Source organism: Protopterus annectens, chromosome 8.part0, assembly GCF_019279795.1.
Source record: "Protopterus annectens isolate FY-2018-M chromosome 8.part0, PAN1.0, whole genome shotgun sequence".
Taxonomy (NCBI): Eukaryota; Metazoa; Chordata; order Ceratodontiformes; family Protopteridae; genus Protopterus; species Protopterus annectens.
In genome coordinates this window covers 1,864,001,013-1,864,023,346 of record NC_056741.1, presented here as the reverse complement: position 1 = coordinate 1,864,023,346, position 22,334 = coordinate 1,864,001,013, and the positions used below count along the sequence as shown (strand labels likewise).

Genomic DNA, 22,334 nt, shown 5'->3' with positions numbered 1-22,334 from the left:
CTGTCTGCCTGGGACAACATTATTGACAAACCAAGATGCTTTGCCAGAGATGGTCTGCACCCGTTGCCCCTGGGATTCAGGTTACTGGATACAGCTCTTGGCACCCCCATAGTGCCTTATCTAGGCAAGGTTCAAAGGACAAAACCACCACCATAACAGATATAAGCATGCAAACTGAAGGTAAGGCTACTCAATGCTAGACATCTAAACCTAAAATGGCACTCTCTTGAGGCACACCTACAAAAGGGGAACATCAATATCTGTGCAGTAAATGGGACCTGGTTCAATGCTCCAGAGATCACACCTGTAATACCAGGCTATGTGGCATACCTCATCACTGAGCGCTTGTCATCCAGAAGAGAGGGGGCAATTGTCTCACTGTACTCATCCCTCATTACATATATCTCATAAATATGTATATATACCTGAATACATTTGTCAGTGTATAGATGTGTTTGCATATCTGCACCTTTGTAATGTGCACTCCTTCCACATTGTACATTCCCTACGGTAAAATACATTTCTGCTTGATATGTTACAGATATTGCCCTGACAGTGTACAGATGAATTGGCTTACTGTTAAAGCATTGTAGCTGTGTTGTGGAGGGTCCTGGAGTCAGGAATTGCATGTGCTGGATATTGGATAGCACAGCATATCTCTTAGGGCTTTGTAGGGGGGCAACATAGCAGTAATTATCCAGTATCCCTCATTTGTGCCCCCACCCCCATTAACAGTGCATATGGTCTGTTATGTTGTAGTGAGTGGTTCAGGATGTTGTTCCCATGTGGACATGCATGCTACACATTTCTATCTGTATATATATGTATATCTACATATTTATAAAATGTAAACCCCTTATATATATATATATATATATATATATATATATATAATATATATTATATACGCATACATATGAACATATTTATCTATCTATATACAATTGATGTTATATGATTAGTTGTGAGTCATACATAGACAGATATATATATATATATATATATATATATATATATATATATACATATACATATACACACACATACATACATATAGCTGTCTGTCTACATTTACAGATATATATTTGTCCATATGTCAATGCCTGTTTGGCTCATAATTTTGGCCTGTACCTCATTCTCTTGGCAATTGACATGGATGATCTCAGGATTGAAGTCAGTAACTACTGACAACACCTTTGTGTTGCAGACTTCAACGCCTTCAAAATATGTGTTTTAGTACATATAACTGTTTAACTAGCAATGTTTTAAGTGTATGAGAACAATATTTGACATATATCCCTATTTGTACCCACATTTTGGCACACTTTGTCCAGAATTCTTGCATTAAGAAGTTGAGTGGTATGAAATTACTACATTTCCTGTACTGTTGAATGACTGTGCTGGATGATATGCTTGTGATAACATCCAATTTACGTACATCTGTCATGGCTTAGTGGTAAATCACTTTGTGTATGGTGTGCAGGGTCCTGGGTTTGAGCCTTGCAGAGGCTGTTTATTTTGTTGCTGGGCAGAACATGGTCCATTTCATACAGAGTGTTTAAGACACTTTAAAGCAGTTGTAAGGAGGTTTGTGTGGAGCTAAGCACTGCTAACTTCCGGTTACAGTGTGTTTCACTCAGTTAGCTTCTATATTGTTTAAAATATGTAGGCAGTGCTTACCCCTGCGCAAACAGGCTTAAACCAGTTTACTGCTGCTTAAAAGTGCTTACTGCTGCTTATCCCCGCACTAATTTCTTTAAAAGAAAAGAAAAAAGGGTTGATAGGAAAGTGGTGAAAAAGGGGCACAAAGAGGGAAAGACAGTAGGGAAAATAGCTAGGGATGTGCAGGAAGGGTGTAGGGAAGGTCCATAGCTGCCCATTTCTTCTACAGCAACAGCTGTGCATATAGACTGAATTTGGAGGTAGATTTGGACACTCAAACCCTTGGGAGAGGGGTGAGGACTACAAAAATTCGTTGTGATGCCAATTAGACCAGATTATATGTGTCCAGTGGGCACATGTGGGAAATGTACAGCTATGTATGAGGCGAGATTTTTTTGTGGGAACAGATTGCCGTTTTTTTTTTTTTTTTCAAGTGGGAGTGGGATGTTGAGGAGGGGTAATAGGTATATTTGGGGAAGTAGGTTGAGTAGGTTAACAGACAAGACACACAAGACACATACAGGGGCGGTATATGACACGTGGGGGGTAAACACCTTGATGGGGAGGGGTGTTGGGATATCAGAAGTCCACCACAAGCCCCCTAGTGGTAACAGTGGGACTGAGGTCCCCACCCATGGGCAGTTACCACTGCACCTTCACAGTCCCGAAGGATTCAAACCGTGGCTGTGTGTGCTAATAAAACAACAGTTCACATCTCAGTTGCATGTGCTATTCGGGTTTTGTTGTCTGCATTTCCCCTGTTTACTGTCTAGGTCTCTCTCAGTTGTACTAAATGGCCTCTGGGGATTACACCTGTCATATACAGGCATTCCTACACATTCATGTTATGGTGCATGGTGTGGGTAACAGTGCTTAATACTACAGTACTATTACATGATTGCAAATCTGCATTACCATATAATTCCAAAATATACACATAGAGTCCAGCAGTTAGACCTATTTTGTCAGGGTATTACACTTTTATTGCCATACTAACAATATGAGACTCTTCCTGCCATATTCTCTAGTGTATGCAGTACTTGCCTTGAACAATACAGGTTTTATACTAGCAATTACTTTACTACTACTTTTATTTTTATTTCCTATGACAGTAAAAGCATGAGTATTACTGACCTGCCTCGCATTGCAGCTGCGCCAGGTGGCAGATGTGGGCCTCCTGGTTCACACCCTGCTCCATTGCAGCTGTGGGGGAACATTAGAGGAATATTTAGCCATACCTATCCATGATATACCTGAGCTGGCAATTATTACACAGGTAGTGGACTGATACTTACACGGCTGGGACATACCCTGATGCTCTAGCCTCTTGGAGCCACTCCACCAAGAGGTCCCCCTTCCACCACTTCAGGTCAGCATAGTGGTGCCCAACCTGCCCACCAGTTTGGGGCATGCCAGTGGCACTGGTGAGATCGCGGGCGAGACGGTCTCAAGCCTCCACCTTATATTGGGAGCACTGGTACTGGCCCTGCAGCAGTCTCTATGCATGGTCTTTAACTAGGAGTCTAGCCATGACCTTGGACTCCTGGATGCACCAGTGCTGTGCCTGGAAGTGCACTCCTTCTCCCCTTACTGCCATAGGGCCTGCAAGGGGAAGCTACAACCAGTTATGAGTTGTATTTCCGCCTCTTGGGTTTAAGTAGGGCAGATTTCGTGCACTTTTCTATGATTGGCCGGCTTTGAAAAGGTTAAGCTATTTGCAAACTTGCTTCCCTAAGGTTGGCATTATTTAAAGGGGTATACCACTGGGCACAAAGAGTTAGCTGGTGTACACATTGCTCACACCTCCTAAGCTGGCCTGTGCAATGCTTGGTGTTAGTAGACATTCATTATAATGCCTTTTTGGCATTGTGTTATTATTCATTACACCTTATATGTATGCCTAGTATCACTGATTGATGTGTACATACATTCTGCTGGGTCCTTGTGCTTTATTGGGGACTTCAGCACTCTATTACAAGTACAACTCACTTCTGGGTTTACTGCTGTACTCCAGTTCACATATCTATGTTATGTAGTCGGTTATGGCACATATGACTGTATATGGATGCCTTTCACAGGCTCAGTTTGGTTATACTATGGTGAGGACATGTTTACTACTACCTCATTCTGCTGTACTTTTCTGATAGCTTGGTGGATAGCTACTGGGATTATGGTGTATAGGGTCCTGGGTTCGAGACCTGCATGGCTGTTTATTTTGTTGCTGGGCAGAACAAGGCCCATTGGATACAGAGTGATTAAGGCACTTTAAAGCAGTTGTAAGTGGGTTTGCGTGGTGGAAAGCACTGCTTATTTCAGGATATAGTTTCTTACACTCAGTTAGCTTCTACATTGCTTAATCTGTGTAGGCAGTGCTTACCCCCTCGTAAATGCACTTAAACACGCTTACTAGTGCTTACATATGCTTACTACTGCTTATCTGTGCTTACACCTGCTCACTTCTGCCTTATTAATTATGACACTGACTCTTCACATGTGCATGAAGTACTCCAGTTCATAAATATATGTTATTTAGTGGGTTTTGCAATAAAAATATTAGTTATACCATACTTTGCCATGCAAAATAGACTGTGCTGCAGTGGAACTCGAACCGTGAATGCCTGCTCGTTAGGCGAATGCTCTCCCTACTACACTATTGCTGTGCTGCTTCATTTGCATATATCTTCCTTTTTATCCTCTTCAGCCTTTTAAGCTGCTTTAACCATAGCTAAGCAATGGGTACACTCGCGCACCTACGGTTAGCTGTACTTGGATTTAAAAAAAAAATAAATAAAGCGGTTTCTTCTTTTGATTTTTATGTCCTGTTGCTGTTGTACACATGGGGGACTGTTGGTGGGGATATGCAGACACCTATGAGTGGTCTCGCTCATTTATTTCCACTTTTTGCTGTTCTACATTGCAGAGCGTGTTTATTCAGAGAGCTCTGCTCTCAGACACACCCCCTGCACTTGTACATGCTCTGTGTAAGTCTAGGAGGTCGGGCAGCAAGCCTTCATTAATATGCATGGAGCGCTGCCGTCCTGCTGCTAAACGGGCACTTCCGTGCAGGACTAAGTTAGTCCTGCATGGAAGTTTAGTGAATCCGGGGGAAAATCTTATTATACTCACTCTTGATGGTCATAAAAAACAAACCTAAAAAAATTCTGGTTTTCCATATCCTCTCTCATCAACCCAGGTACACAAAAGAATGCCAGCCCATATCCAGACATTCCCCCTCTTCCAAAAGCTACCTATTTCAATGCATACTTCATAGAATGCATAGCCAACCTAACTGCAAACTGACTTAACACACCCCTTTAACACAGCTAACTTCCTCTACCTTTGACCCTTGCATGTTTCCTTTATAAAACTCACTTAACTACCTTTCTGATACACACACAAACTACTCCCACTTTAACTTTCAACTAGTGTCAATAACTCTCATAAAAAAAAGCTTTTACATAAAGTTAAAATTTTGTTCCTCATCTGCCAACTCACCCCCTGAAATACCCAAATCTAGCTACAGATTCAATAGCATACCTAATGAGCATTCTTATTAATATATAAATTACAGAATCCTGTGTCACTAACTTATGGAAAATGGCACATATTACCCTTTTAAATAAAGGAGGTAATTCCACTGATATTATAGATTTCCATCCCATAATCATCCTGTCTCCCCTCTCCAAAATTTTTGAAAGATGTATACATCAACAATTTCTCCACTATTTTGTACCAAATAAGCTAATCACCAATTCCAGCATGGATTCTGGCCAGATCATATCACCTCCACTGCATTACTTTCATTTATAGACACTGTCAATAAAGCTTGCAACTCCAATAAACTTGTGTCTGCAGTATTTCCAGATAGAGCAAAAACTGTTGACATGGTCTCTCAAACTAAACCCCTCAATCAACTTTCCACCCTTGGTCTATCATCTGTTCAAAGGTTTACTGGCTAACATGCCAACAGACAAAAAGCTGTAAAATGGCAAGTGTCCATTTCTGCATACCTTCCTGCTTCAACAGGAGTCCCACAGGGATCTATCCTTGGCTCTCTACCATTCTATATTTCTATCGATAACCTACATTTATCTTCTTGTGAAGACACCTTGAGTCAATATGCAGATAACTTTACCATCAACTGCTCTTCAAACACTAACTCACCTCCAAGAAATGAAAAAAACAGCTGTCATCTCCACTGAAACATGGCGCACAAGAGCACAACTCTTACTGAACCCCCCCAAAAAAACAAACTAATCCGCTTTACCCCCAAAACTCACACCCCTAACAAAGCATCTTTCAAAACCTTTTCTGTGAATGGCACTAACATTGAATTAGTTTATCATACCAAACTATTAGGCATAACAATAGATGATAATCCTAAATTTGACTTCCACATCCAAAATGATATCAAGAATACTCATCCCTCCTCACTCTGTGGAGCCCCAATTCTAACCAATTTACAATTATTCATAAAAAGCAAACTTAAAAGCTGCTACAACAAAACTGCCAAGTTTGCTACCAATTCATCTTTATTTACCCATCACTGTAAAGCTCTGCATATCCTTAGCTGTCTGGAACTCTCCTTTCTCCTCTCCTACATTTAGCTTGTAACACTGCATAATATCATACACAATTAGGCTGCCCATCTCTTACCCCTTTGCTCAACATATATTTACTTAAAAGAACTCTCATTTCAAATGCCTTAGCCCAGTCAAGGTAGGTATGCATTGTTTTGCCCTCAACCATTGCCTCAGTGACCTTCTCAAATAAATCCACCAAGTTAAGTAGGCATGATTCACCCATGACTAAACCAAACTAGGTTGGATCTAGTAAGGTTTTCTATGTCCTTATTAATTATTTCCATGATAATTCTTTCTATAGTTTTGCATATGAGACTAGAAAGACTAGGGTGTACAGTTCCTAGGGTTCATTGACGGGCTGCCCTTGTGCAGAAGGATAACCATTGCAGTTCTTCATTCGCATGTCACAAAGCTTATCTTGAGGTTAAGATTAAACAATTACTCTATTGGTCATTATAGGTCACTTTTTAGGCTATTTAGCAGACATCCAGAGATATTATTGAGGCCCATTGATACAGTAGTTTTTGGCCTTAGACAGCATATCTAGGACCTGCTTCCTAGTCATAGTGGAGGGGGTGGGGATGACCAGAGGAAGGGGGAACTGGAGCTGAATTTGTCAGCCAGCAGATTTGCTATATCTTCCAGCTCCATGTGAATACCTCCATTTACAGTCAGTTATGCAGACTGCTATGTGCTGTCTTTGAGATTTTGAAAATAGTTAAAGAAAGCTGTGTGGTTGTCCTTTGCCTGGCTTTGGGACGCAATTTTACATCTTAGTTGTTTACTTAGATTGATAAGAGTGTTTTTATCATACTGGGCACTACCAAATCTTGGCTGTGACTTTTTTCTTTTGTTGTGCAACCTGTTTATGTGAAAAACAGACTGTTGTTGCCGCCCAAAGGTTATGTTGAACAATAATTCCAATAAGCAAAAAAAAAAACAAAGTAACCACAGCTGAATAATCCAGTTCCATTAAGAGTTGATTTATTAAATACTAGGCAGTGGATAAGCGCTTTCACGCAGTAAAATCTACGCTTCATCAGATCCTTAAAATGTATCAAAATAACCACATTTATATATACATCATGTGACAATGATTAATAATTAATCAATTAAGACAATCAAGGTTTTTCAACTAAAAACAGCACTTAAAACAAGAAATAACTCTAAAAGAGACAGTAACATACTACTTAAGGGCACGGGCATCTAACACAGGCTTAATGCATATATTGCTATTAAGTCCAGGATGTATATGTGCCCGAAGTCTTAAAATCCACCCAAGTTCAACTCTCTCTACATAATTGTTGTTATCTCCCCCTCTTCCGTTAAAAATTACTTGTTGTAGTACCCTGAAACTAAAACTATGCTTTTCAAATTCCATGAGATATTTCGCTAAGGCATTTTGTATGTTCTTATTTCTTATATCATACAAATGTTGATATATTCTAGCCTCAAGCCGTTTCAGGGTTTTACCTACATAAAAACAAACATTCACAATAATTACAATTAGCAAGGTAAACAATATTTGTACTATTATAAGAGGCATGAAACATGAGCTTAAAAACAAAGCTTAGGGTTGGGCGACTATAGCAATGTTCTCTACAAATCACATCACACATTCTACACTTCCCACATGGGAATGTACCAAACTCCTTACTTTGTGTGACATCCTTATGTCTCTCTCCACACAATAAACATTTTAAATTCTTATTATTCCTGTAGGAAAAACTAGGTGTTTCCCCCACCCACTTCTTTGTTTCCTCATCCATAGTTAAAAGATGCCAATTCTTATTGATAATACTGCTTACCCTCCTGTTGTCATTCATATAGTTGGTCATAAAGCAAACCCGATGACTCCTGTTTATTTTGTCCTTACTCTCTAGAGAAGCTGACATCTTGTTCGCCCTGTTCTTCCATTCTACCTAAAGTCTTAGCCCTTGCTCTACTCAATTCTAACTCATTATACCCTCTATCTAAGAGTAAACCCTCCAATCTCTCAACTTCCAACTTCCTTTTCCAACCGGTTTATGTCTGGATTCCTCCAGTGTGGTTTGCTTTCTGAGTTAATTCTGGGCTTATATCTGGTAGGCACAGCTGTCTCTATGTATTTATTGACACGATTGTGCAAGGTTTCTGAGAACAGTTCTGTACAGGCAGCTGCAGCTGTGTTCTTAGGGTTTGGGAGTTGTTTGAAATTTTGATGGGTTATCACTTAGTAGTAGGAAGTTTGCCTTAGAATAGTTCCTAAATGTTGTGGGGTTACCTGGGTCACAGAACTGATGTTTATTACAAAGGACACAGCTTTATTGTCTGATCTTACCAGACAGAACTTTACAGTGGGGAGCAGAGCATTCTCCCATGTTTGTGAGTACCATTTCAAGTATATTTGTACCCCTTAGTATTCCAAGCTTGTGAACATTGTCATTAATAACAACACTAGGCACAGGATTCAAAGTTGTGAACAGTGTCGTTAATAACAACACTAGGCTCAGGATTCCAAAGTTATCTACAGTGCTATTAGTAATGGCACAATACTCAGGATTCTAGTGTTACAATTCTGTTTTAATTCCACTACAGTGTCAACATACAGAGAACACTGTACCCATCACAGCATCTGCTTAGAGTTACAGGTACTCAGCATTCTTAAAGGAATAAGCACATTTAAAGATATGCATGTATGGATGTGTGTGTGTACATTTATGCACTGGAAATGGAAAATTGTGCAGAGAACTTCCATTATTACAGACCACAACAATCCTAGTATGAAGCTTAACCTGGGAGTGAGGAATAGAAGAAGGATGTGGAATCACTAATTTCACCTGTCCTGGTCAAGCTGAACTAGAGTCTGAGGTCAGTGGCAACATCAGACAAGTTTCTAGGATATATTTGCAGTAGGTAGAATCCAGAAGTAAATCTGGTAATGCTTCATGCTACTGTGCCCTAGTCAGACTATGTCTTGAGTTCAGTGTGCAAACAAAGGCTATACAAGAAGGGGAACATAAATCTGTTGTAGTCATCTGGAGGAAAGCCCTAGAATAGGGTGTGAGATGGAAGGGGAAAGATATGACAGAGACCACGTGAACTGAAGCCATTTTCACTAGATACTGGTGAGTGCGGAGTGACTTTTAGGATTCAAAATATAATATTCAATTTATATGAAGGGATCATCTATAACATGTAGGACAGAGGGGTGAGGAGTGGGCATCAGAGGAAGCAGACATTAGGGACTATTTATTCTATGGATCTACAAAAGTACTTCTTTATGGACAACATTGTGGACACAGTAGAATAAGAGATCGAAAGATTCCAGAGATATGTTAAAGAGGGTACTGGGCATATAGACAAAGGATGAGAGGTAAGGTAGGGATTGTGGGGGGCGGGGGGGGTAAAAGGTTAAGTGCACCAAAACAGCAAGCAAGCTAGATTGGCTTATTTTCTCCTCCGCTATCAGGTAAACCATCTCCCAAAATAACTTCATTTGATATATATATATATATATATATATATATATATATATATATATATACACACACACACACACACACACACACACACACACACAAACTCATTTTATATATCTTTCTCTATAGATACATATAGATATATAAATAAAACACATGCAAACACATACGATTACATCAGCTAATACTGACAAAATAAAACAGCGAACAGCAAGAGAGACCAATAGTTGGCTTCACAGAATCTCAATTGCACAAATCGCTGAACCACGCAACACCAAAATTAACAAAAAATTCTAAACATAAAGGAAACCCTCCATACTTCTGCTACTTTCTACACACCATCTCCAATACTGCACCACAGGGATGACCCTAAAACTCCCCACAATAAAAATTTAACCACCTGCTTCAACCTGCCCATGACAAACTTCATCCACACCTGCCCCACACTACTCCCAACTGCACCAACTCTGACATGCATAAATGAGCACCTAACAATGTATTATTACCTGTGGGGTGATGGAGCACCGCCCCATGAATGATGCCTACACCCAACTCCAAAGGATCCATCTCCTCACAATGGGCCTCTGGAGGATACAGAATCTGCACTTCCTGCTCTTCCTCCATCTGCAAAAGAAAAGACAACCATAAATCATTTGAAAGAAAGGGAAACAAAAAAAATGAGTTGAAAAGACTAACCATAACTAAATGGTACCGGACACCCCAAACCACAAATGCTTCTCTTACAACTCAGTTCATTGATACAATAACAGTGTCTGTGTTAACATGACTTAATACAAGATAAGATGTCTGCCTCTCACATGTGTGACATTATTTTACTAACTCCCTCTTTAAGAAATCCACCCCTTCCCAGAAACCACCCCTCTATGAAACTGCCCAAAATAGAAAAACTAACCCCGAAAATACTGTAAAATCTGTACCAATGAGAACTATGCCACATGCTAACTCCTTTGACAGTTAGAGCCTGCACCTGAGAGCAACTCACTGTAGACTGCAAATGACCTGTATGAATGCACTGTACCCCTAACCAGTACTCAGCCCAGGACACTATAGCCCAGAGCTCTCCACCAATCAGGGTCCAATCTCAACAGAATCAGGGACACCAACGAAAATAGTCAGAGACAGCCAGGGGCACTGGCCATATATTGGTACTACTAACAGGAAACCTGGGCCAAATAAGAGAATACCTGCTGATCTACAATCCCGGATTTAAAAGAAGCCCACACTCTATTCCAGTCTGTATGCATTAACTGCATTACCCCACCCTTCTCTACAGCAGTTACAGTTGTAAGGTGAGCTAAGAAGGACAGAATTGAAACTTAAATAAAAAGTAACAGAAAAAACAACTCCACAATTAACCTCATGCCTTAACTGCACTTCACCACCCTCTCCTATAAGAACCAGTTGTAGGAAGGACTAAGAAGAACAGCTAGTTGATAAATAACAGGTTTTGCATTAGCATGGATTTTCTGAAGGACATGGAGTCTGAAACGCAAATGTCTGACAGAAACATTTATATTATAGCTGTAGCTTAAGAATTTTTCATGTTCACCAATGATCTCAGACATACCTTTCAACCTCTTGGAGCAAGAAATCCGGACAAAGTCATAAATAAAAGTGGGACAAAGGCTCAAAAATAGGGACAGGTTTTAAATATTGCTCTGTCAGACTTAGAAGGTTGATGGAATAACAGCGTTTGCATTAGCATGAAAATAATTATTTAGAGGAAACCTGGTCCACCATCCCTTCACACTAACAACTTGCAGGTGTATTTGCAGAGCAGCACAATAAAAATCAGAAACACAGGCTGTAAAGTTAGGGACTGCTGTGGTTATTGAGTCTTTTAAGTAGGGTGGGTAAATAAATAAATAAATAAATAAATAATGCAGAACTGCCTACAACCTCCCAGTTCATAACCGCATCTCTCTTCCTACATCACTCGCAACATCTCGGTGCAAGAAATCTGAACAAGACTAGCATAATGGAGAAATAGCCCAGAAAGAGGTAAGGATTTACATCTTGCTTCAACTTAATAACACTTTAACATACGAGAGTGTGTGTTAACATGCAATTTGCTGAGGCTATTAAACTTGAAATGCCTGCATGTACATATTCAGGAACATACATCCTTAATTTAACCCAGCAATGTACAACCCAAAATATTATGAATGAACCAAATCTGAATAAAAAACTGGACATTTTGAAATAATCCAGCCCCTATACCTCCCAGATCAGGTGAGAGATATGTGCAACTAAACCAGGCAAACTCACACTCATAATGTATCCATTTTTGTTTCTACTTTCTCTTTTTTCCTCTATTTTTAAAATTAAGCAGCATGCTAATCTCTTCATACAACTGCATCAATCAAGGGGGCTAAATGGAAAGCTCACCATTAGCTCTCCTCCCCCAGCGGTTTATGGTGCCATTGTGCATGCAGAGTGAACAACCATTATTTGTGGGTGCTTTACAGCCTGGTAATAATTCACTAGCTGCTGTCCCAACAAATCACGGTCCCTTCCCAATGAAATAACATGACAATGAGGGATCATGGCTTATTAAAACATTTTTTAAGCAAATCACCAATGTGAATGATAAATAAACCGAAAGGACACCATAAACAACAATGACCACATTGAAAGAACCCAACTGACAAATGACAGTATACAGGGCTTACAACATACTGACAAACTCAAGAACAGCTGCCCACACCACCACCAACTGTGCAAGATTTAACCGAATGGCATAAATGTCATAACCACAAAGTAAGACAGCCCCCCATCCAAAAAAAAAATGGCCGATAAGGTTGAATGATAGATGGAACAAACCAAAGACCTTTACCCATGCTCTCTAAGCCATTTTGAAACTACCAGAAAACTATAATTATGCTGATGCAGAGAAGAAAAAAAACATTTATATATATGTATGCATATATACATACATACATACACATAGACATATACATACACACACGTGTGTGTGTGTGTGTGTGTGTGTATTTATATGGGACCCGGACACTTGCGCGAATTTAACTTTCACCGAAAGTCAAATTCGCGCTCACACATACCCGAAATTTCTGTTCATTGAAGCAGCAGTTTCGGGTATGTGTGAGTGGTGTGCCAATCGCACTGCTGTGTGAGTAAGGGAATATTCCTTTACTCCACTATAGTGTGACCTTGGAGTGAGAATATTTAAGTAGACGGGGTGTGGGGGTTGCAGGGGGAGGTGAAGCCCCCCTGCAAAAACATTTACGTAGTGGTTTTGTTTTTTTTTTTTTCACAGTTTAACGGAAGCGCTTTTTTCTTCGATTCACATATACAAACACACACACACACACACACACACACACACACACACACACACACACACACACACACACACACACACACACACACACACACACACACACACACACACACAGATAGATAATTCCAAAAGCCTAAACACACCGGCAACCACACTCCTCTTTGCCAACCACTATTAACCCAATGCCTACCTGTTGGCTCTAGGACCTACTGGTTATCTTGGATACAATACTTGCAGCAGCAAGTTCATGACAAAATCTGATCCCGTACCCAGTTACACTCTAAGCCCTTCCTTGCACTTTCCTCATTTCCTCACAACCCTCCTACTTTCCCAGTTTAACCCTTCCAGCACACTAACATTTTCACTACAATCTTAACTCCCATTACTACTCCTACCTAAACCCCACCAGAAGATTGTCCAGGACAAACTGGTTTGTTCCTAAACCTCATTTGTATTCTTTTGTGCTTAACAACTAAGTCAGCTTCTATTTTTGGTATCTTTCAGCTATTTGATTTTTTTCAGTAAAATTTCTTTTGCATACCAGAATACATTCCAACACAATCTTTCTTTCTAGGTTGTACTTGGTCATAACCACATCCTGTTAAAAGTCTCCCTAGAAAATAATCCAAAAGTATTTTTCCCACATCATTTGCCCTGGTCACTGCACTGCTGTTATATCACATTGTGTAATGACTATGATTCAAATTGTCTAATGTGCAGAAAAAAAAATACTATCCTTAGGTTAGGCACCTTGGACAGTTTTTTTTGTTTTCCATAAGTGCATGGTACGTAATAAAAATATTTTAGTACTGCATCATAATAGTAAAGATGAAATGTTGAACAAAAATTTACTTGCCAGGCTGCCAACTCAGAGCAGAGTGGAGCAAACTCAGGCATCATTCACCTGATTGCCTATTGTTATGGGTCAGTTGCTCCCAAGTCAAATGACTAGGGTTTACCAGTCATATCAGAAAGAGCTCCATGTTTCCAAAGTGGTGCCCACTTGCCAGCACATCATAACAACAACTAGCATCTGCAACTGACAAGATAACAGTGCAGACTGCTCCAGTCCACCTCCTGTGTCTCTGTTTCTGAGACACAGGAACATAGTATGCCACAGGACCCCACATCGCCTAAAGCAGAAGGATCCATTCCCATTCTGACAGGCAGACAGTGGATACTGGTGACTCATTAACAGATGCAATGGCTGAAGAGACTGACGCGAGCATGACCTCTCCTCTTCCTCTTTCACAAATACACCTGCGAAAAGATTACCTCACACACACACACACACACACACACACACACACACACACACACACACACACACCTGCAGCTGTACAGCAGATGGACACAGAACACATACACATCATGCTGTTGGTAGAGGTGGCCCTGCCTTCTCTGGCACTCAACCATGTTATGGCAATGGTCTTCTGCAGCTGCAAAACAAAGTATGTACAGGTAAACATACATGCACAATGGTGTACATAATGCAAGATAATGGCACTACCCTTCCCTCAAAATGCTTACAGTACATCTCTGCTTCACTGTCCTGTAACACTGTATCCTATTGTTTGAGCAGGTTAAGGTGGTAACACCTCATTCCATCATAATGATGACAATACTGCTAAACAGAATGATGCCACAGCATTACTGAATCAACACCTGACCCACTTTACCCCAGATGTCTACCCTCTTCAAGGTGCCATCATAGTGGTCAAGATGGAGCTTTTTATCCAGGAAGAACAGGAACACCATTCTCTGTCTGGCACACCCTGCAGAAGCTTTGCTTTTACCAATTGCAGATGTACCACTGGCAAGTCAATAGGTTCACCCAAGGAGCAATATGGCATCCCCATGTGCATAGATATATTTCAGATAATTACATTCCTTGCAAGTTGCAACACTGCATTGCACTGTGATAGTATATGTGTACACATGAGCATACAGTTCACATACTTCACATTAAATGTGATGTATATGGCTCACTCTGATATGTATTACTAATGCATTGTAGCAGTCAGTCACATCCATGGTGCTGACTTGATTAGCATAACCACTGCACTACCTACCTACTGTATAAAACATAGTTGCCATCTTGCTCAACGCTGCTTACAACCATATGACTATGCGATAAAGGAATTTATTTTATTTATTTTTATTTTTTATTTTATTTAACATTGGTTAACCAGGGAAAGTCAGACTTGGAACTAAGCCAATTTTCAGCAGTGGTCCGAGGAGAAACTCTCCAATTTGTGTATAACCCTGTAGACCAAGCATTACTATATTAAGGAAAGAGTTCTATATAGCTAGTTAAATACCTCTTCTGCAGCTAAACCTCTGTGGTAGTTGTCAGAGGGAGTGAGGCATGTGTCTTGTTATGTGTATATTGCTGGGGCCCCATCCCAATGTCATGGCACAGTAATATCTGGTCATATCTGGTGCAGGAGTGTGAACTTGGATAAGGTGAGTATTTGGGTTTCTATGCCAAAAGGGATGCAGGATTCCTGGGCTACATGAAAAAGCATGGGTACTGTGCTAAGCAAGAATAACAACTGTTAACCAGGTACATAAAAGAGGGGTTGGTGGTCATAGTCATACTCATGTACATTACACAGCATAGCATATGCAACCACTGAATATGACCACCTGTTGGAAGCGACACCTAGGAAAATTCATTAGTGAAGAATGAGCTTCTAGTGCAGGCCCTCACTGACAAAAGTGATGCAGATGAGGGGTAACAGCTGCTAGTGGATTATGTAAATGCCTTAGGTAGCCATAACAGGTGTCAACAGGTGCGACGGAGGTTAACCAATATGACAATCCCAGCAAAAAAAAGCACAAGACATTGCTGAAATGGCTCTATACTAGGGTTGTACCACAAACACAAAACTGACTGACAAAAGTTGAGGAGTTTTTGTTGTTCCTTGTTATCCATGGGGGATCAACCCCTTATAACTGTTTGTGGACTGGATGTGGGAACAAGCCTTGCACCAACCCCCTATGTGTCAATAGCAAAAGCTCCACATTAGTAATACCTGTTATAGTGGATTATAGCACACAATGCATGAACAAAGAAAGGAAATGGCAAAAGCCAGATCGGATATCAGTCTTTCCATGCACTTCTGAGCAACAAATGTAACATCCTACAAAGCAGGGCACATCTTCCAACATATTCTACAACACAGTTTCCATGTGTACCAGTAAGCATGCTACAGAGTGATATGGAGATATAGGTATATGGACTGACAATGGTGTCATCTGTTTTCATAGTTTCAAAGGTCCCACTGGAGGGTCCATCACAACTAGATAGCTCAAGGCTGATGTCAGAAGTGCACCTGTGGCTGGTAATGATGGTAATATACATGTGGCACAGCCTGAGGACACAGCAGCACAGTCTTCAGCCCTAGAGGGGAGGAGTGCACCAATATCCAACATTACAGATGCCCCTGTAATATTGTACTGTACTGGCTGGGGACACGGCCTCACAAGAATATAACAATCATCCTGAGAGCTTCACATAGGCTTTATTTGTGCCAAAGACCTGCACAGCACCTGACATGTTTACTTTCTCTGAGTGAACACACTTACTGTAGCAAAGATGCACCACTGCCACACTATCAGGACCCTCACAGATATAACTGTAATGCCCAGAATCAACAGGCATATGTGCAGGTCAATGATCCAGGTACAGAGAGATGTTACACACACCATTATAAAGATGAAAAGTGGTCTGCATGTGTTCTGGGGGGCATCACATAATATAAATTACAGCAGGAATAGGGCAAGTAAAGTGTCTTTAATATCAACTTTCTTATTAATTCTGATAAATTTAGGACACACAAATGGACAAATCACATACTTTCAACAGAAATAGTGCCCTTCACCTACAAATTGTATTCACTAGTAATTTCAAGAAAAGTAAAATAACTATGATATAACATATTCCCTATACTTCTACTCAAAGAAAAAGAAACAGGAGGACATTTAGGTAATATGTTTAAGTTAACATCTCTTAATAGCATATTTCAATTTCTAACACCCACAACTATTTTATAAGAAAGAAGGTTAAATTGTGTAACAAAATACATCTATTGCTTCATCTCCAAACTCAAGCTAACATTCTAGATTTAACTTTCTTAAAATCATAATCAGAACTACCTATTTAATCTACAAACTGTATCTGCTTCCCAATAAGATTAAAAAACTATGTCCATAGAATAAGCCATTCTTTAAAGCAGAGCCGCTATTATTTTCTATGGGTAAAAGCATAGGAAATATGTTATTTTGTCATTATTTTACTTTGTTATTTTATAGTTATTTTACTTTTCCTTAAGTTACTAGTGTATTCAATTTGATTGTAAAGGGCACTGACCCCTATGGAAATTAGTGTGATTTGTGCTTTTGTATGTCTTAAAGTTGACATAATTAATAATAATAATAATAAAAACTGACATAAAGAGGGCACTTTACCTGTTGTAGTTTTGCTGCAGTTTATATTATTTGATGTCCCTGTAATTTGTACTACATGGGAAGAAACAAAAAGAGCATTTGAAGTTAGAATTAAAGAACACATATGGAATATTCATACCGAAGATATTAGTAATCTCTTAGTTGCACATTTTACAGAATATTGTGATGGCAAATTCGATAGTTTTAAACCTTCACTTTTAGAAGAGGTACATTGGAATGCTGGATATGAGGGTGCTGTAAAAAGTTTTTTTTATTATATAAAGAAAGTATTTGCATTTTTAAATTTGATGCTTTAGTCAAATCTGGGTTTAATAATGCTTGTAACTGGAAGGCCTCTTTAAATGTTAACTGTTAACTAATTAATGACAACATCACTTCCTTTTATGTATGTATTCTGTATTTTGTGTGTTGGTTTTTATCCTTCCTAGTAGGCTTTTTGCCATATTGCCAGGGGAATAAAATGTTTTGCTGAAGAATTTAAATTTTTAATTAAACATATTGCATGTGACCTGCTGTCTTCATGCATGGTAACAATGCATATAGGCCCATCTATCTTGCATGTGTGTGTGCACCTCCCAATCAAGTGACCCTACTGGTACAGCTCAGATGTATGCCACATATGGGAATTGCTTTGTACATTAAAAATAACATCTGGGGCTTTAGAGGCCGTGTCAGTTCAGAGCATGCAAACCTTATGGAGCAGGTGAGGCCTTGACAGCAACAGGTATTCAGTTATAGAAGGCCCACATAGCATTTGTTCACTCCACTGGTATCCTGGACAAGTAGATATGTCCCTTCACATATTGCAGCATAACGTTGAGGATGTTGGTTTAGAACTCATGAAGCTTATAACTGAGATATCTCTAATATATCCCCTGAAGGTCACCTCTACATCAACAGGAGTGGGAATACCATACATAGCCCTAGATTCAGTATGCAGGTGATATAGTTCAAATAGATCCCTTAGGATAATATCTACTTGGAAATGATCCACTATCTGTTGGCCTATCAGATAGTGTATGTTAGGTTCTTTGTGTACCTCCTTCATTGGGGCAGATGGCCAAGATGCACTGGCTTCAGTGGGGTTCCTAACACATACTGCTGTGTTACTGCTGCTGCTGTTTCTAGCATGGTTCCCTTCCAGTACACCACAAATTGCAGCGTTCAAAATGGATGAGCATTGGATGCACACAGTACCGCCGTTTTACATATCTCTGATTTGGTTTACCATTTAGCATACATCTCAACTATCCAGATTTTTGCAGAATGTCCAGGTTTTGCTTCATATTTTTGGATTGTTCCTCATAAAATGTGTGGTTTTCAGGCAAATCACCATAAATTTAAGTCACTAAATAAACCAAGAGAAAGCACTTTTTTTTTACTGGTTGCTGTGCTGTGTTAATAAAGGTCCTAGGGCGTAAACGGCCGTCTTGAGTGCATTCTCTTGGTTTATCAGTGACTGTCTTTAGTACTCTATCCATTTGAAGTGGTTTTAAAGTCACTAAATAATGACATACATTTGAGTTTCAGACTTCATATCATTTGGAAAATGCACGATAACATAACTCCAGTTAAGCTAGCAAGTTTATAAGAGCAACAGTTCAAATCTGTCCCTATTTCTGTGCCTTTGTCCCCATTGTTTTAGGCTATGTTCAGATTTCTTGCATTAAGTGGTTGAGAGTTATGCATTTTGGGTTCATTCATTTGCATATTCTATGAAGTTCTAAGTAGACAGCTCCTTATTTACATAACATTATGCACACATTAGCATGTACTACATGCCAACCCATTTCAGCCACTGCACAGCTGTGCAATCTGCATCTTAAAATCACCCACAGCCTGTGTATGGTTACTAGTCAAGCAACATTACTCTGCAAACACTTTCTGTGAAACTCATTTTCATTCACATTAAAAGATCAAGTGGAAACAGCCACCTGCATTTCAATCTTCTTCTTCTTTCAGCTTTTCCCGGTTAGGGGTCGCCACAGCGGATCATCTGTCCACTCATGATTGGCAGTGGAGTTTTTACGGTGTCGAGTCGCTAGCCCAGCACCCAACCTTCCACAGAAGGCACACACACACACGCCTACCTAGGGCCAATTTAGAGTGTCCAATCCACTTTCTGCATGTCTTTGGGAGGTGGGAGGAAACCGGAGCACCCGGAGGAAACCCACGCAACCACAGGGAGGACATGCAGACTCCGCACAGAAGGCACCCCAGCCGAGAATCAAACCGGAGAACCTCTTGCTGTGAGGCAGCAACGCTAGTGTTTTTTTACTTGTATTTTCTGTATCTATAGGTATTCCACTTATGAATCTGATGGCTTTTAAGTTAGGTTGCATATATATATATATATATATATATATATATATATATATATATATATATATATATATCTATCTATAGACAGAGGCACAGTAAACTAACCTTAAAAAGGGCACAGCAAACTCAAATCAAAGGGTGGCGAAATCCAAACACACTCGGGCTAGGCTTATAAATGCCCCAGGGCAGATAGCCTAGTATGAACCTATATATATATATATATATATATATATATATATATATATATGATATATATAGATATAGATATATATATGCCTTTCAGTAGAAATTTCCTGCACCCATGCAAGTCTTGCATCATCACACTAACCATCCTGGTGAGGTGAGTGTGTGAACAGTAGCATTTCCATACTGTTACTGTTATAGTGCATTTCTCTGCCCTCTCCCCACCATGGTGTGTAGCTGAAAAATGTAAACAGTCTTTTTCTGTACATGAATATTTGGGTATTAAATACATGCATCCAGATATGTGATCTTAACATGTGATTTTAAAGTCTGTCGTTCTGTCTGTGGCATCCTACATAGCGGAGCTTCCAAAAGTGCCTCAAAATCACATGCACCTAGGAAACTGTGGCTGACACCTCTATATTCTAGATGCTTCCCACAGAGGCAATTTATTTTAACATCAGTTGGGAATGCAATCAAGAGTGCATGCAAAAGCAGAATAATGAGGCAACTACAAGTATTTAGAGGTAAGCATTCTGTTCATTTTTACTGCAAAAAAAAAAACTGATAAAAAGTGTGCTGGCTTTGGAAACCACTCTTTTTCATCACCACACTGTACATCCACACAACACCCACCCCTGAGAGCCAGGAATATCAACCATGTTGTTGTGGTTATCTTAAAGTTATCTTTCATTAATTTTAAATAATCAGACAGCCACAGCCCAACACTGCTTATCACTGGGAGGGCGCAGTTCTGCAATACCTCTAAAACAGAAGCTTTACACAGACTTCCATTTTAACACTTTGCAATGATCTTTAGACAGTCCCCAAGTGACAGATTGACAATGCAATGGAATTTAAAAGGAAAGATAAGCACCCGCCAAACAATGCAGGCATTTTCACTGTTTAACTGAAATATTATATACTTCAATCCCATCTGAAGTATCAGTGTAAAATACTTTCAAGTCATAATCATGCAGATAAACCACTAATAAAACAATGCAGATAAACCACTGATAAGGTCAAGCAACGAGACATTTATTTTACATAATAAACATATAAACTAATGTCTTTCGGCTTTGCAGGGTTAGGGGTAGCCAGACCGGAGGATTTTTACAGTGCCGACGCACCACACACCCATTTACCTACCTGCATGTCTTTAACGTCACCGACAGCGGCGGAAGGGGGACATGCAGAAGGCGATCTAGCCAATAATCTCTTAGCTATGGGGGGGGGGTGCTAATCGTTGCACTACCGCGGCCACATCTACACGTCAAAAAATATATGATGTTAAAATGGCAAGTTAGTGATTATATTTCATGCACTCTGCTGTACACATATTTCCATTTGGTCTGAAAGGATAAACCAAATTCAGTGCATCTTATAAAGACTTGGCTCATTCTTTTTCACTGACTGGCATGTAGTTCACCTTAAGAACCAGCCGGTTTCCAGTGTAATCCATGATCTCCATTTTCCAGGTTCCTGCAACACACAACTAAGTACTTTAAAATTAAAAGCTGTACTAGCTGTCTTTATATGCTTTGCTTTATCAGCGTTCAAAAAAATCAACTAAAGTGAATGCGAAAAGAAGTCTCTCTGTGATCTATGATCTTCACCTAAAATGCATTTTCTTATGTTGTTATTCCATTCTATCCCCCCCAAAAGTTAAACATTATTTTGAAAAAGTACTACAGTTATTTAGTTTCATAAAGAACTCTTACCTTTTCAAAGGGTTAATGCTTGTTTGCAGTTTCTCCCCAGAGGAAAACAGCAGTCAGTTGTACGGCTTCCTCCGTTTAAGTCTTAAATTTGCAGTCCTGCCCCTTTTTACATCATTCATAAGTACTGCCAGAACAGAATAGTCAATGAGTCACAGGCAAATTCATCTTTTTTTTTTTTTTTTTTTATATCTGCCCAGCTATTTTCTGTTAGTGGGAACACTAGCCATGGTTTCCAGGAACGTTTTGATGGATGATTATTTGGAAATCAGAAAATGTATGGGGCTCATACTTCTCAACTTCTTAGAACAAGGTATCTGAACAAAGCCATAAGCCCGAAAATATGGACATTTTTTTAAATAGTGCACTAACAAACGTATAAAGGTGATATGAATTTTCTGAATTATATGAAGTCTGAAACTCAAACATCTATCATTATTTTCTGGCTTCAGCCTTCAATGATTTGCTAATGAATTGCCAAAATACCATAATTTTATGAGAAACAGGCTAAAAATATGAGGCAAAAATCTGGACATTCTGTGAAAATCTGTACAGTACAGAGTTATGATGGGGCTATGTAAATGTCAGGAGGGTAGCATTAAACTTACCT

General features: G+C 39.6%; 1 protein-coding gene across 1 annotated transcript in view; it reads right to left on the bottom strand.

The window, feature by feature from the left end:
* LOC122809687 (von Willebrand factor A domain-containing protein 5A-like) overlaps positions 1-21,810 on the bottom strand; it is a 1,458,063-nt gene extending 1,436,253 nt beyond the window's left edge. Inside the window, exons 1-2 of the mRNA XM_044081363.1 lie at positions 21,728-21,810; positions 10,213-10,330 (exon numbers count right to left, since the gene is read on the bottom strand). Coding sequence (XP_043937298.1) covers positions 10,213-10,330 — 118 coding nt within the window. The 5' untranslated portion in view covers positions 21,728-21,810. The remainder of the gene's footprint in view (positions 1-10,212; positions 10,331-21,727) is intronic.
* Between the last annotated feature and the right edge of the window lie 524 nt (positions 21,811-22,334).